General features: G+C 43.0%; 1 protein-coding gene across 9 annotated transcripts in view; it reads right to left on the reverse strand.

The window, feature by feature from the left end:
- Nucleotides 1–14,065, reverse strand: part of ints6l (integrator complex subunit 6 like) — a 194,740-nt gene that overhangs the window by 90,584 nt on the left and 90,091 nt on the right. For 7 of the 9 annotated variants that reach the window (XM_072271087.1, XM_072271090.1, XM_072271086.1 and 4 more), the window contains 3 exons: nucleotides 6,801–6,914; nucleotides 2,925–3,140; nucleotides 2,641–2,767 (listed from right to left, as the gene is read on the reverse strand). In XM_072271087.1, coding sequence (XP_072127188.1) covers nucleotides 2,641–2,767; nucleotides 2,925–3,140; nucleotides 6,801–6,914 — 457 coding nt within the window. Of the gene's footprint in view, nucleotides 1–2,640; nucleotides 2,768–2,924; nucleotides 3,141–6,800; nucleotides 6,915–14,065 lie in introns of those variants that run through there. The other 2 variants (XR_011887600.1, XR_011887599.1) reach the window with 1 other exon arrangement.

Genomic DNA, 14,065 nt, shown 5'->3' on the forward strand with positions numbered 1-14,065 from the left:
TGACATTCATACAAACACAGGATTTATTTTAGTTTTAGGTTATTTTATTAACTGATTTTAAATTTACTAGCTAGAGGTGGGATTTAAATGTTAGACTGGATTACTAGGAACACCTGAGATGTTGAAGGAACTCAATGGTCAAACAGTATCTACAGTTGAAGTCAGAAGTTTACATACACCTTAGCCAAATACATTTAAACTCAGTTTTTCACAATTCCTGACATTTAATCCTAGAAAACATTCCCTGTCTTAGGTCAGTTAGGATCACAACTTTATTTTAAGAATGGGAAATGTCAGAATAATAGTAGAGAGAATGATTTATTTCAGCTTTTATTTCCTTCATCATATTCCCAGGGGGTTAGAAGTTTACATACACTTTGTTAGTTTTTGGTAGCATTGCCTTTAAATTGTTTAACTTGGGTCAAACATTTTGGATAGTCTTCCACAAGCTTCTCACAATAAATTGAGAGCAGAGTCCATTGCCAAGAAGGCCCACCAGCGCCTTTACTTCCTGAGAAAGTTAAAGAAATTTGGCCTGTCCCCTAAAACCCTCACTAATTTTTATAGACGCACCATAGAAAGCATTCTTCTAGGGTGCATCACAACCTGGTATGGAAGTTGTCCTGTCCAAGACCGGAAAAAGCTGCAGAAGATTGTGAACACAGCCCAGCACATCACACAAACTAATCTTCCGTCCTTGGACTCACTTTACACCGCACGCTGTCAGAGCAGTGCTGCCAGGATAATCAAGGACATGACCTACCCAGACAACACAGTTTTCGTCCCTCTTCCCTCCGGGAGAAGGCTCAGGAGCTTGAAGACTCATTCGGCCAGATTTGGGAACAGCTTCTTTCCAACTGTGATAAGACTGCTGAATGGATCCTGACCCGGATCTGGACCATACCCTCCAAATATCCGGACCTGTCTCTTGGTTTTTTTTTGCACTACCTTACTTTCCCTTTTCTATTTTCTATTTATGATTTATAATTTAAATTTTTATTATATTTACTATCGATTTGTACTCCAGGGAGCACAAAACGTAGAATCAAATATCACTGTGATGATTGTACGCTCTAGTATCAATTGTTTGGCAACAATAAAGTAATTTTGTTCTATTCCTCCAGACAGATCTGGTGTAACTGAATCAGGTTTGCAGTCCTCCTTGTTCACACACACTTTTTCAGTTCTGCGCACAAATTTTCTATCTGATTGAGGTCAGGGCTTTGTGACGGCCACTCCAATACCTTGACTTTGTTGCCCTTAAGCAATTTTGCCACAATTTTGGAGGTATGCTTGGGGTCATTGTCCATTTGGGAGACCCATTTGCTACCCAGCTTTAACTTCCTGACTGATGTCTTGAGATGTTGCTTCAATATATCCACATAATTTTCCTTCCTCATGATGCCATCTATTTGGTGAAGTGCACCAGTCCCTCCTGCAGCAAAGCACCCCCACAGCATGATGCTGCCACCCCCATGCATCACGGTTGGGATGGTGTTCTTCGGCTTGCAAGCCTCACACTTTTTCCTCCAAACATAACGAAGGTCATTATGGCCAAACAGTTCAATTTTTGTTTCATCGGACCAGAGGACATTTCTCCAAAAAGTAAGATCTTTGTCCCCATGTGCACTTGCAAACTGTAGTCTGGCTTTTTTTATGGTAGTTTTGGAGCAGTGGCTTCTTCCTTGCTGAGCAGCCTTTCAGGTTATGTCGATATAGGACTCATTTTACTGTGGATATAGATATTTGTCTACCTATTTCCTCCAGCATCTTCACAAGGTCCTTTGCTGTTGTTCTGGGATTGATTTGCACTTTTCGCACCAAAGTACGTTCATCTCCAGGAGACAGAATGCGTCTCCTTCCTGAGCGGTATGATGGCTGCATGGTCCCATGGTGTTCATACCTGCATACTATTGTTTGTACAGATGAACAAGGTACCTTCAGGCATTTGGGAATTGCTCCCAAAGATGAACCAGACTTGTGAAGGTCCACAATTTTTTTTCCTGAGGTCTTGGCTGATTTCTTTTGATTTTGTTTGTAAACTTCTGACCCACTGGAATTGTGACATAGTTAATTAAAAGTGAAATAATCTGTCTGTAAACAATTGTTGGAAAAATTACTCGTGTCATGCACAAAGTAGATGTCCTCAATATCTTGCCAAAACTATAGTTTGCTAATATGAAATCTGTGGAGTGGTTAAACAATGAGCTTTAATGACTTCAACATCAGTGTATGTAAACTTCCGACTTCAACTGTACGTAGGAAAATGGATGTTTCAACTTGGCTCAAGATCCTTCATCTGAACTGAAAGAAGGAATTGGGGAGCGAGGAGGTGGCTAATATAAGAATGGAGAAAGGAGCAAGAGTAAGAGCTTTCACCAGCTGATCAGTACAGCTGTGACAACCTTCCTGTTGTTCTTTCTCTGCTTGGTGGGACAGGCACCACTGTTCTCCACTTCTGTCTCTTTCCATCACCTGTAGTCTTCAACTTCTCAAGATCCCGAGTCTACAGGTTTTCCCTACATTTGACGCCATTTTTGCATCTCCAACGTCGTAGCTTACAATGGCCCCTCTGTATTCAGCAAGATGTAAAAGGAGTTTGCCTGCATTATTTAGGACTATCTCAGTAATTTTCCTTACCTTCATCTTGCCCTTGAATCAATTTCTGTGTAGTTTTCAGTAGATTTGATCTCATTCTAGTTAGCTGATCCAACAGGTTCCAGCGAGAAATGTCATAGGCATTCCTATAACTCTGAGGTTTAACATCCTGTGTTTGAAGACAAGGCCACTTTTAAGTGAATTTCTTGCGAAGATTTTCCAAAAAAACATTTATCAAAATATTTCATAGGTCAACAAACCTTCTGCTCCAGCACAAGAAGCTAATTTTATTTCCATGGACATTACAAAATGGAAGCATCATTTACCTTGTTTAGGATTGCTATCTGAAAGCCACCAAATTCCTTCATGCTCATCTCCAAAGGTCGGAGAGGTGCTTCCCCTGTGATTCCTTGCAGAAGTTGCTTAAAATCTTTGCGATAAGCCAGAGACAGTACACTAGATTGGTTCTTAACCTTGATTCCCAGCTGCTGAGGAGTCTTTTTCCCAACAGATGCAACGATACGATCTGACTCGATTTTGGCCTGAAACACACATCAACTCTTATCATGGCAAACAAATATTTCAAATCTGAAAATGCTAGACCATACTTATACATCGTTCAGATCACGGGTTCCCAGCCTTTATGCCATGGACCAATACCAAGACCAAAGGTCCAACTGCTGGTGAATCAGAATCGTGACAAAAACTACACCAAGACAAAAAGAACACTCCAAACAACTCACCAAAAGCTAATTGAAAAACACAAGTCAGGAGATGGATACAAGAAAATTTCCAAGTCACTGAATATCCCTTGCAGTACAGTTAAGCCAATAATCAAGAAATAGAAAGAATATAGCACAGCTGGAAATCTGTCTAGAGCAGGCCGTACTCAAAACTGTGACCATGCAAGAAGGGGACTAGTAAGGGAGGCCACCAAGAGACCTATGAAAGCTCTGGAGGAGTTACAAGCTTCAGTGGCTGAGATGGGAGAGTGGCAAAGAGAAAGCCACTGTTGAAAAAACTTACATGAAATCTCGGTTAGTTTGCCAGATGCATGTGGGAACTTTGAAGTCAGAGCTGGAAGGTGGTTCTATGGTCTGATGAAACCAAAATTGAGTTTTTTGGCCATCAGACTAAATGCTATGTTTGGCGTAAGCCAAGCATCATACACCATCTCAACTGTGGCATCATGCTGTGGGGATGCTTCTGGAAGGCTTGAGAAGGTAAAGGGCAAAATGAATGCAGCAAAATACAGGGAAATCCTGGAGGAAAACAGGATGCAATCTTCAAGAGAGCTGGGACTTGGGAGAAGAATTATTTTCCAGCAAGACAATGACACCCAAGCATAAAGCCAAAGCTACACAAGAATGGCTTAAAAACAACATGATTAATGGCCTGGAGTGGACAAGTCAGAGTCCAGACCTCAATCCAATTGACAATTTGAGGCAGGCCTGGAAAAAGGCTGTTAATTCAGGATCAACATGCAATCTGACAGAGCTTGAGCAATTTTGTAAATGTAACGCCTTGGGAAAGGTTTCACTGCTAATGTAATGGTTTCTCTGCAGCAGTGTTTGGGTTATGACTAGAGATAACAGGGGCTTTAGAATGTGCGGCGTCCAATAAGGGGAGAGGTTTTCTTTCTTCTGTGCCTGAGAGTGGGGGATTTGCAGGCTTTTATTCGGTGGAGACCAGAACAGACAGGTCGTAGACTGCAGGACTGAGTGAACGTGGAATGGGGTTGGGAGTCAACGACACCTGGGGGAAATTGATGGAGAACGAACTGCTAGGAAAGTCGTGAGCTCCAACGTGCACATTAGACAGTTTTATTAAAATGGGCCCTTTTCCTTTTGTTTTCTTTACTAACTCTCTAGTCAAATTAAGAATTATAAAGCTATATCGTTTAATTGCATATGGTGTACTGTTTGTTATTTCATAGAACATATTACAGTACAGCATAGTACAGGCCCTTTGGCCCACAATGTTGTGCCGACCCTCAAACCCTGCCTCCCATATAACCCCACACCTCAAATTCCTCCATATACCTGTCCAGCAGTCTCTTAAATTTCACTAGTGTATCTGCCTCCACCACTGACTCAGGCAGTGCATTCCACGCACCAACCACTCTCTGAGTAAAAAACATTCCTCTAATATCCTCCTTGAACTTCCCACTTCTTACCTTAAAGCCATGTCCTCTTGTATTAAGCAGTAGTGCCCTGGGGAACAGGCACTGGCTGTCCACACTATCTATTCCTCTTAATATCTTGTATACCTCTATCATGTCTCCACTCATCCTCCTTCTCTCCAGAGAGTAAAGCCCTAGCTCCCTTAATCTCTGATCATAATCCACACTCTCTAAACCAGGCAGCATCCTGGTAAATCTACTCTGTACCCTTTCCAATGCTTCCACATCCTTCCTATAGTGAGGTGACCAGAACTGGACACAGTACTCCAAGTGTGGCCTAACCAGAGTTTTATAGAGCTGCATCATTACCCCGCGACTCTTAAACTCTATTCCTCGACTTATGAAAGCTAACACTCTATAAGCCTTCTTAACTACCCTATCTACCTGTGAGGCAACTTTCAGGGATCTGTGGATATGTACTCCCAGATCCCTCTGCTCCTCCACACTTCCAAGTGTCCTGCCATTTACCTTGTACTCTGCCTTGGAGTCTATCCTTCCAAAGTGTACCACCTCACACTCCTCCGGGTTGAACTCCATCTGCCACTTCTCAGCCCACTTCTGCATCTTATCAATGTCTCTCTGCAACCTTCGACAATCCTCTACACTATCCACAACACCATCGACCTTTGTGTCGTCTGCAAACTTGCCAACCCACCCTTCTACCCCCACAGGTTGTTAATAAAAATCACGAAAAGTAGAGGTCCCAGAACAGATCCTTGTGGGACACCACTAGTCACAACCCTCCAATCCGAATGTACTCCCTCCACTACGACCCTCTGCTTTCTGCAGGCAAGCCAATTCTGAATCCACCTGGCCAAACTTCCATGGATCCCATGCCTTCTGACTTTCTGAATAAGCCTACCGTGTGGAACTTGTCAAATGCCTTACTAAAATCCATGTAGATCACATCCACTGCACTACCCTCATCTATATGCCTGGTCACCTCCTCAAAGAACTCTATCAGGCTTGTTAGACACGATCTGCCCTTCACAAAGCCATGCTGACTGTCCCTAATCAGACCATGATTCTCTAAATGCCCACAGATCCTATCTCTAAGAATCTTTTCCAACAGCTTTCCCACCACAGACGTAAGGCTCACTGGTCTATAATTACCCGGACTATCTCTACTATCTTTTTTAAACAAGGGGACAACATTCGCCTCCCTCCAATCCTCCGGTACCATTCCTGTGGACAACGAGGACATAAAGATCCTAGCCAGAGGATCAGCAACCTCTTCCCTCTCCTCGTGAAGCAGCCTGGGGAATATTCTGTGGTACCGATTTGTAACAGGGGAAAACATTATGCAACATCCACACAAACGAGATTTCACAAGTTTGGCGGGCTGGAGAGTGTCTTTCCCTAGACTAACACAGCCCACTGAACCTGGAGGTTACATAAAGAATGGGAAAAATTGCAGTGTCCAGATGTCCAAAGTCTATCCACACAGACTCAAGGCTTTAACTGCTACCAAAGGTGCATCTACTAAATACTGATTTGAAGTGGGTGAGTAAGTATACAATTATTTTGTGTTTAATAATAGTAATAAATTTAGACCAACTTATAGAAATTTGTTTTCACTTTGACACGAATCTTTTCTGTTGATCAGTGTCAAAAAGCCAAATTAAATCCACTGTGATTCAATGTTGTAAAATAATAAAACATGAAAACTTCCAAAGAGGGGTGAACACTTTTTATAGGCACTGCATATAGTCACTGGGGTGATGGTTTAGAATTGCTATCTGCAAGCCAGCAAATTCCTTCCTGCCCATCTCCAAAGCAGTATTCAAAAACAGTATTCCGATCTGTTACCAGACTTGTATCCTTCCAGTATTATACAGTTCATGTTGTACCATGCTGTTTTCCCCATCACTGCCTCCACCAACACCTCGCTACCCTTCCCTCCTCTGCAGTCATTTCCTGTACAGAAATAACCATTATCATTCCGTGCCTTACGGAGTCATGTTTTGCAATGCCCTGCAGGCAGCCTGTCCCATACCAAATACTGAGAGGAAGCATTTACCTGCTGGCTAAGTTTCTTGAGGTAAGAAATTACACTGTAACTCAGTCCACAATCCAGGCTGCTATCGCTGATTAAGTTGGGAACCCCCATCATCCGCAGTGCCTTCTTCAGTGGCTGCAACCATAAACAAATATCAGACATCAGAAGACAGGACAACAACTTAAATATATCAACTATATTATATTGTTAATTATCACAAAATAAAGTTTTTGAATTCCTTGGGTACTTAGGACAATTGTGCAAGACAGTGACTTTGCAGAGGCAGGAGGCTGCAGTGAAAGGTTGTGGTAGCATACCCCATTTACTAGTGGATTTCTATGGCCAGTTGCAGTCAATAAGGAGATGATTACATTTGAACATATCTTAACCCTCATCTGCCTATATTTTCAAATAGTTATACTGTGTACAGTCTGATATTGAGTATGGAAACCACACTGCAGCTGCACTGGGAGCAATGTGTGCAATTCTGGTCACCACATTACAGAAGAATGGGAAGGATACAGAAGATGCTGTCTGGAATAGAGGGCATGAGGTATATGGAGAAACTGGACGGAACTGTCGGATTGTTTCCTCTGGATCATTGGAGGCTGAGGGAAGATCGGATAGAGGTTTGTAAAATTATGAGAGGCAGAGATAGGGTAGACAGATAGGGAAAAAATGTCAAATATTAAACACGAGTTCAAGTTCAAAGTAAATTATCAAAGTACATGTATATCATCATATACAACCCTGAGATTCACTGTCGTGCAGGCATGTTCAATAAATCCAATAAACATAATAGAATCAACGAAAACCTGCACCAACTGGGCTTTTAACCAATGTGTAAAAGACAAACTGCGCAACTAAAAAAAGAAAAAAGAAATAGTAATAATAAATATACAGGCAATAAATATCGAGAACATGAGATGACAGATCCTTGAAAGTCAGTCCATAGGTTGTGGAAACACTTCAATGATGGGGCAAGTGAAGTTATCCCCCCTGGTGCAAGAGCCTGATGATTGAGGGGTAACAACTGTTCCTGAACCTGGTGGTGTGAATCCTGTACCTCCTTCCTGATGGCAGCAAAGACCTTGGCCTGGGTGGTTGTGGTCCATGATGCTGGATGCTGCTTTCTGTGACAACGGTCCATGCATATGTGCTCAGTGGTGGGGAGAGTTTTACCTGTGATAGACTGGGCATTATCCACTACTTTTTGTAGGATTTCCTTTCAAAGACATTGGTATTTTCATAACAGGCTCGGCCACACATCTAGAAGCTTGTCCAAGTTTCAAATGCCATGCCAAATGTTGACAAATCTCTAGGGAAGTAGAGGTACTGCCATACTTTCTTTGTAATTGCACTTATGGACAGGTCCTCTGAAATGAAAACACTGAGGAATTTAAAGTTGCTGACCATCTCCACATCTGATGCCCCAATTAGGACTGGCTCATGGACCTCCAGCTTCCTCCTCCTGAAGTCAAATCAGCTCCTTGGTCTTGCTGACATTGAGTAAGAGGTTGTCACTGCACCACTCAACCAGATCTTCAATCTCCCTCCTATATGCTGATTCCTCACCACCTTCGATTCAGCCTACAACAGTGGTATCATCACCAAACTTAAAGATGGCAGTGAAGTTGTGTTTAGCCACACAGTAATAAAGTTAAAGTGGGTAGAGCAGGGGGATAAGCATACAGCCTCGTGGTGCACCTGTGTTGATGGGAGATTGTGGAGACATTGTTGCTAATCTGAACTGACTGGGGTCTTTAAGTGAGAAACTTAAGGATCCAATTGCACAAAGGTTATTGCATCTTAAATCAGTTTAGCAGTTGTACTGTGAACGGTCAAGCCTTGAGGAGCGATGTGGAACAGAGGATCCTAGGGGTACAAGAGAAAAATTCACTCTAAACACAAGTAGACAGGATGGTAAAGCAGATGTTTGGCACGCTGACCTTCAGCAGCCTGGCAGTGAGTTGAGGACTGTGGATGTTATGTTGCAACATCTTTGGTGAGACTGCATTTAAGAGTATTGTGTTCAGTTTTGGCTACACTATTACATTAAATATATTACACTGGAAAGAGTGCAAAGATGATTTAAGAGGATGCTGCCAGGACTCGAGGACCCAACTTATGCGAAAGAAGTTGTGCAGTCTAGGACTTTAATCTTTGGAACGTAGGAGATTGAGTGGTGATCTTATAGAGGTGTATACGATCATGAGAGATAGGGATAGTGTCTAGATAAAGATCTATCACACAGATAAAGCTGGAGGACACAGGTCTGTCACACAGATGAAGCAAGATGTCACAAGTTTATCACACAGATAAACCTAGAGGTCACAGATTTAAGTTGAGAGGACACAGGTCCATCACATAGATAAAGCTAGAGGACAAAAGTCTATCACACTGATAAAGCTACAGGACAAATTTCTATCACACATAAACTTAGAGGTCATGGGTTTAAGTTGAGAGTCACAGGCCCATCACACAGATAAAGCTAGAGAACAAAGGTCTATCACACGTAAACCTAAAGGTCATGGGTTTAAGTTGAGAGGACACAAGTCTATCACATAGATAAAGCTGGAGGGCACAGGTTTATCACACAGATAAAACTAGAGGATAAGTACATGGATTGGAGGGGTCGAGTGGGATATGGACCAAATGTAGGCAAAAGACTAGCTTGGTGGGCACTATAGTTGGAACATAGGGCTTATTTCCATGCTGTAGTGCCTAATGACTCACTTTGAGCAACTCATGCTTAACTGCGCTTTCCCTTTTTCCCAATCTATCAGAATTAATATCACCAGCATGTGTCTTGAAATTTGTTATCTTTACAGTAGCAGTACAATCAATACATGACAACATAGAGAAAAAAGGTAAATAAGTAAATCATTAAAGTATATATTTATACATTAAATAGTTAAATTAAAAATACTACTGTCCATTTAGGAATCGGATGACAGAGGGGAAGAAGTTGTTCCTGAATCACTAAGTGTGTGCCTCCTTCCTGGTGGTAACAATGAGAAGAATTACTTTACCGTCAATGCCCTGGGTGACTGGGGTCATTAATAATGGACGCTGCCTTTCTGATTCACTGCTCCAGGAAGATGTCTTGGATATTATGGAGGCAAGTACCCAAGATGGAGGTGACTAATTTTACAACTTTCTGTAGCTTCCTTCAATCCAGTGCAGTAGCCCCTCCATACCAGACTATGATGCATAATGCTCTCCATGGTATATCTGTAGAAGTTTGAATGTTTTAGGTAACTAACCAAATCTCTTGCCTTTTTTTAAAATATATAGCTGCATCAATATGTTAGGACCAGGTTAGATTCTGAGAGATATCAACATCCAGGAAGTTGAAATTACTCACACTCTTCACCTCTGATCCCTCAGAGGATTGGTTCATGTTCCCTCGTCTTACCCTTCCTTAAGTCCACAATCAGCTCTTCGGTCTGACTGATGTTGAGTGCAAAGTTGTTACTGTAACACCACTCAAATAGCTGGTATATCTTGGTCCTGTATGTCCACTCCTCTTCATCTGAGATTCTGCCAACAATGGTTGTATCATCAGCGAATTTATAGATAGGATTTGAGTTATATGTAGCCACAGTCATGGGTATAGAGAGAGTAGAGCACAGACACCTGAAGTCAGCCAGTATTGATGGTCAGCGAGGAGGAGATATTACCAATTTGTACAGGTTGTGGTCTTCCGGTTAGGAAGTCGAGTATCCAATTGCAGAGGGAGATACAGAGGCCCAGGTTCTGTAGCTTGTCGATCAGGACTGTTGGAGTGACTATGTTAAATGCTGAGCTATAGTCAACAAACAGCATTCTGTCATAGGTGTTTATATTGTCCAGGTGATCCAAGGCTATGTGAAGAGCCATTGAGATTGCGTCTGCGGTAGACTATTGTGGCAATAGGGAAGTTGCAATCAGTCCAGGTCCTTGCTGAGGCAGGAGTTCATTTTAGCCATGACCAACCTCTCAAAGCATTTCATCGCCACAGAGTGAGTGCTACTGGACGATAGTCATTAAGGCAGTTCACACTACTCTTCTTGGGCACTGAAATAATTGTTGCCCTTTTGAAGCAGGTGGAAACTTCCTACTGTAGCAGTGAGAGGTTGAAAATGTCCTTGAATGCTCCCGCCAGTTGGTCAGAGCTTTACCAGGTACTCATGGGGGCCTGTCATCTTGTAAGGATTTATCCTCCTTAAAGACAGCTTGACATCAGCCTCCGAGGCAGAGATCACAGGGTCGGGTGCAGCAGAGATCTTCACAGCTGTAGTTATATTCTCCTTTAAAGCAGGTATAGAAGGTGTTGAGCTCATCTGGTAGTGAAGCATCACTGCCATTCATACTATTGGGTTTCACTTTGTAGGAAGTAATAACCTGCAAACCCTGCCAGAGTTGACATGCAATTGATGTCACCTTCAACCTCGCTCGGAATTGTTTCTTCACCCTTGATATAGTCCTCCGCAAGTCATACTTGGTTTTCTTGTACAGACAAAGGTCACAAGACTTGAATGCCACAGATCTAGCCCTCAGCAGACAATGAACCTCCTGGTTCATCTATGGCTTTTGGTTTGGGAATGTACAGCAAGCTTTCATAGGTACACACTCAGCCACACAGGTTTTAACGAAGTTGGTAATAGTTGCGGCATACTCATCCAGATTCAAAGATGAATCCCTGAATACAGTCCAGTCCACCATAGAAACAAAGAAAACATATGGCACAATACAGGCCCACGGCCCACAAAGCTCTGCCGAACACGTCCCTACCTTAGAACTTCCTAGGTTTTACCCATAGCCTTCTATTATTCTAAGCTCCAGGTAGCCATCCGGGAGTCTCTTAAAAGACCCTATCATTTCCGCCTCCACCACTGTTGCTGGCAGCCCATTCCACACACTTACCACTCTTTGTATAAAAAACTTACCTCTGACATCTCCTCTGTACCTACTTCCAAGCACCTTAAAACTATGCCCTCTCGTGCTAGCCATTTCAGCCCTGGAGAAAACCCTCTGACTATCCACACAATCAATGCCTCACGTTATCTTGCACACCTCTGTCAGGTCACCTCTCATCCTCCATCGCTCCAAGGAGAAAAGGCCAAGTTCACTCAACCTATTCTCTTAAGGCATGCTCCCCAATCCAGGCAACATCCTTGTAAATCTCCTCTGCAGCCTTTCTATAGTTTCCACATCCTTCCTGTTGTTGTATGCTGGGGCAGCAGGCTGAGGGTGGCAGACACCAACAGAATCAACAAACTTATTCAAAAGGCCAGTGATGTTGTGGGGATGGAACTGGACTCTCTCACGGCGGTGTCTGAAAAGAGGATGCAGTCTAAGTTGCATGCCATCTTGGTCAATGTCTCCCATCCACTACATAATGTACTGGATGGGCACAGGAGTGCATTCAGCCAGAAACTCATTCCTCCAAGATGCAGCACAGAGCGTCATAGGAAGTCATTCCTGCCTGTGGCCATCAAACTTTACAATTCCTCCCTTGGAGGATCAGACAGCCTTGTGCTGATAGGCTGGTCCTGGACTTATTTCATAATTTACCGGCATAATTTACAGATTACTATTTAACTATTTATGGTTCTATTACTATTTATTATTTATGGTGCAACTGTAATGAAAATCAATTTCCCCCTGGGATCAATAAAGTATGACTATGACTATGACTGTAGTGAGGTGACCAGAATTCAGCACAGTACTCCAAGTGGGGTCTGACCAAGGTCCTATATAGCTGCCACATTACCTCTCGGCTCTTAGACTCAATCCCACGGTTCCTGAAGGGAAATGCACCATATGCCTTCTTAACCACAGAGTCAACCTGCGTAGCAGTTTTGAGTGTCCTATGGACTCAGACTCCAAGATCCCTCCGACCCTCCACACTGCCAAGAGTCTTACCATTAATACTATATTCTGCCATCATATTTGACCTACCAAAATGAACCACCTCACACTTATCTGGGTTGAACTCCATCTGCCACTTCTCAGCCCAGTTTTGCATCCTCTCAATATCCTGTTGGAACACCCAACCTTTGTGTCATCAGCAAATTTACTAACCCATCCCTCCACTTCCTCATCCAGGTCACTTATGAAAATCACAAAGAGTAGGGGTCCCAGAACAGATCCCTGAGGCACACCACTGGTCCATAAGACCATAAAACCATAAGACAAAGGAGCAGAAGTTGGCCATTTGTCCCATCGAGTCAGCTCCGCCATTTTATCCTGAGCTGATCCATTCTCCCATTTAGTCCTACTTCCCCACCTTCTCACCAGAACCTTTGATGCCCTGGCTACTCAGATACCTATCAATCCCTACCTTAAATACACCCAATGACTTGGCCTCCACTGCTGCCCGTGGCAACAAATTCCACAGATTCACCACCCTCTGGCTAAAAAATTTTCTTCACATTACTGCTCTGAATGGGCGCCCTTCAATCCTTAAGTCATGCCCTCTCGTACTAGATTCCCCCATCATGGGAAACAACTTTGCCACATCCACTCTGTCTATGCCTTTCAAAATTCGATATGTTTCTATGAGGTCCCCCCTCATTCTTCTAAACTCCAAGGAATACAGTCCAAGAGCGGACAAACGTTCCTCATATGTTAACCCTCTCATTCCCAGAATCATTCTAGTGAATCTTCTCTGTACCCTCTCCAACATCAGCACATCCTTTCTTAAATAAGGGGCCCAAAACTGCCCACAGTACACCAAGTGAGGTCTTACCAGCGCCTTATAAAGCCTCACCATCGCCTTATAAAGTCTCACCATCACATCCCCACTCCTATACTCTATTCCTCAAGAAATGAATACCAACATTGCATTCGCCTTCTTCAACACCAACTCAATCTGGAGGTTAACCTTAAGGGTATCCTGCACGAGAACTCCCAAGTCCCATTGCATCTCAGAACTTTGAATTCTCTCCCCATTTAAATAATAGTCTGCCCGTTTATTTCTTCTGCGAAAGTGCATAACCATACACTTTCTAACATTGTATTTCATTTGCCACTTCTTTGCCCATTCTCCCAATCTATCCAAGTCTCTCTGTAGACTCTCTGTTTCCTCAGCACTATCGGCCCCTCCACCTATCTTTGTATCATCAGCAAACTTAGCCACAAAGCCATCTATTCCATAATCCAAATCGTTGATGTACAACGTAAAAAGAAGCGGCCCCAACACGGACCCCTGTGGAACACCACTGGTAACCGGCAGCCAACCAGAATAGGATCCCTTAATTCCCACTCTCTGTTTCCTGCCAATCTGCCAACGCTCTATC

The sequence above is a fragment of the Mobula birostris genome, chromosome 10, assembly GCF_030028105.1.
Source record: "Mobula birostris isolate sMobBir1 chromosome 10, sMobBir1.hap1, whole genome shotgun sequence".
Classification (NCBI taxonomy): domain Eukaryota; kingdom Metazoa; phylum Chordata; class Chondrichthyes; order Myliobatiformes; family Myliobatidae; genus Mobula; species Mobula birostris.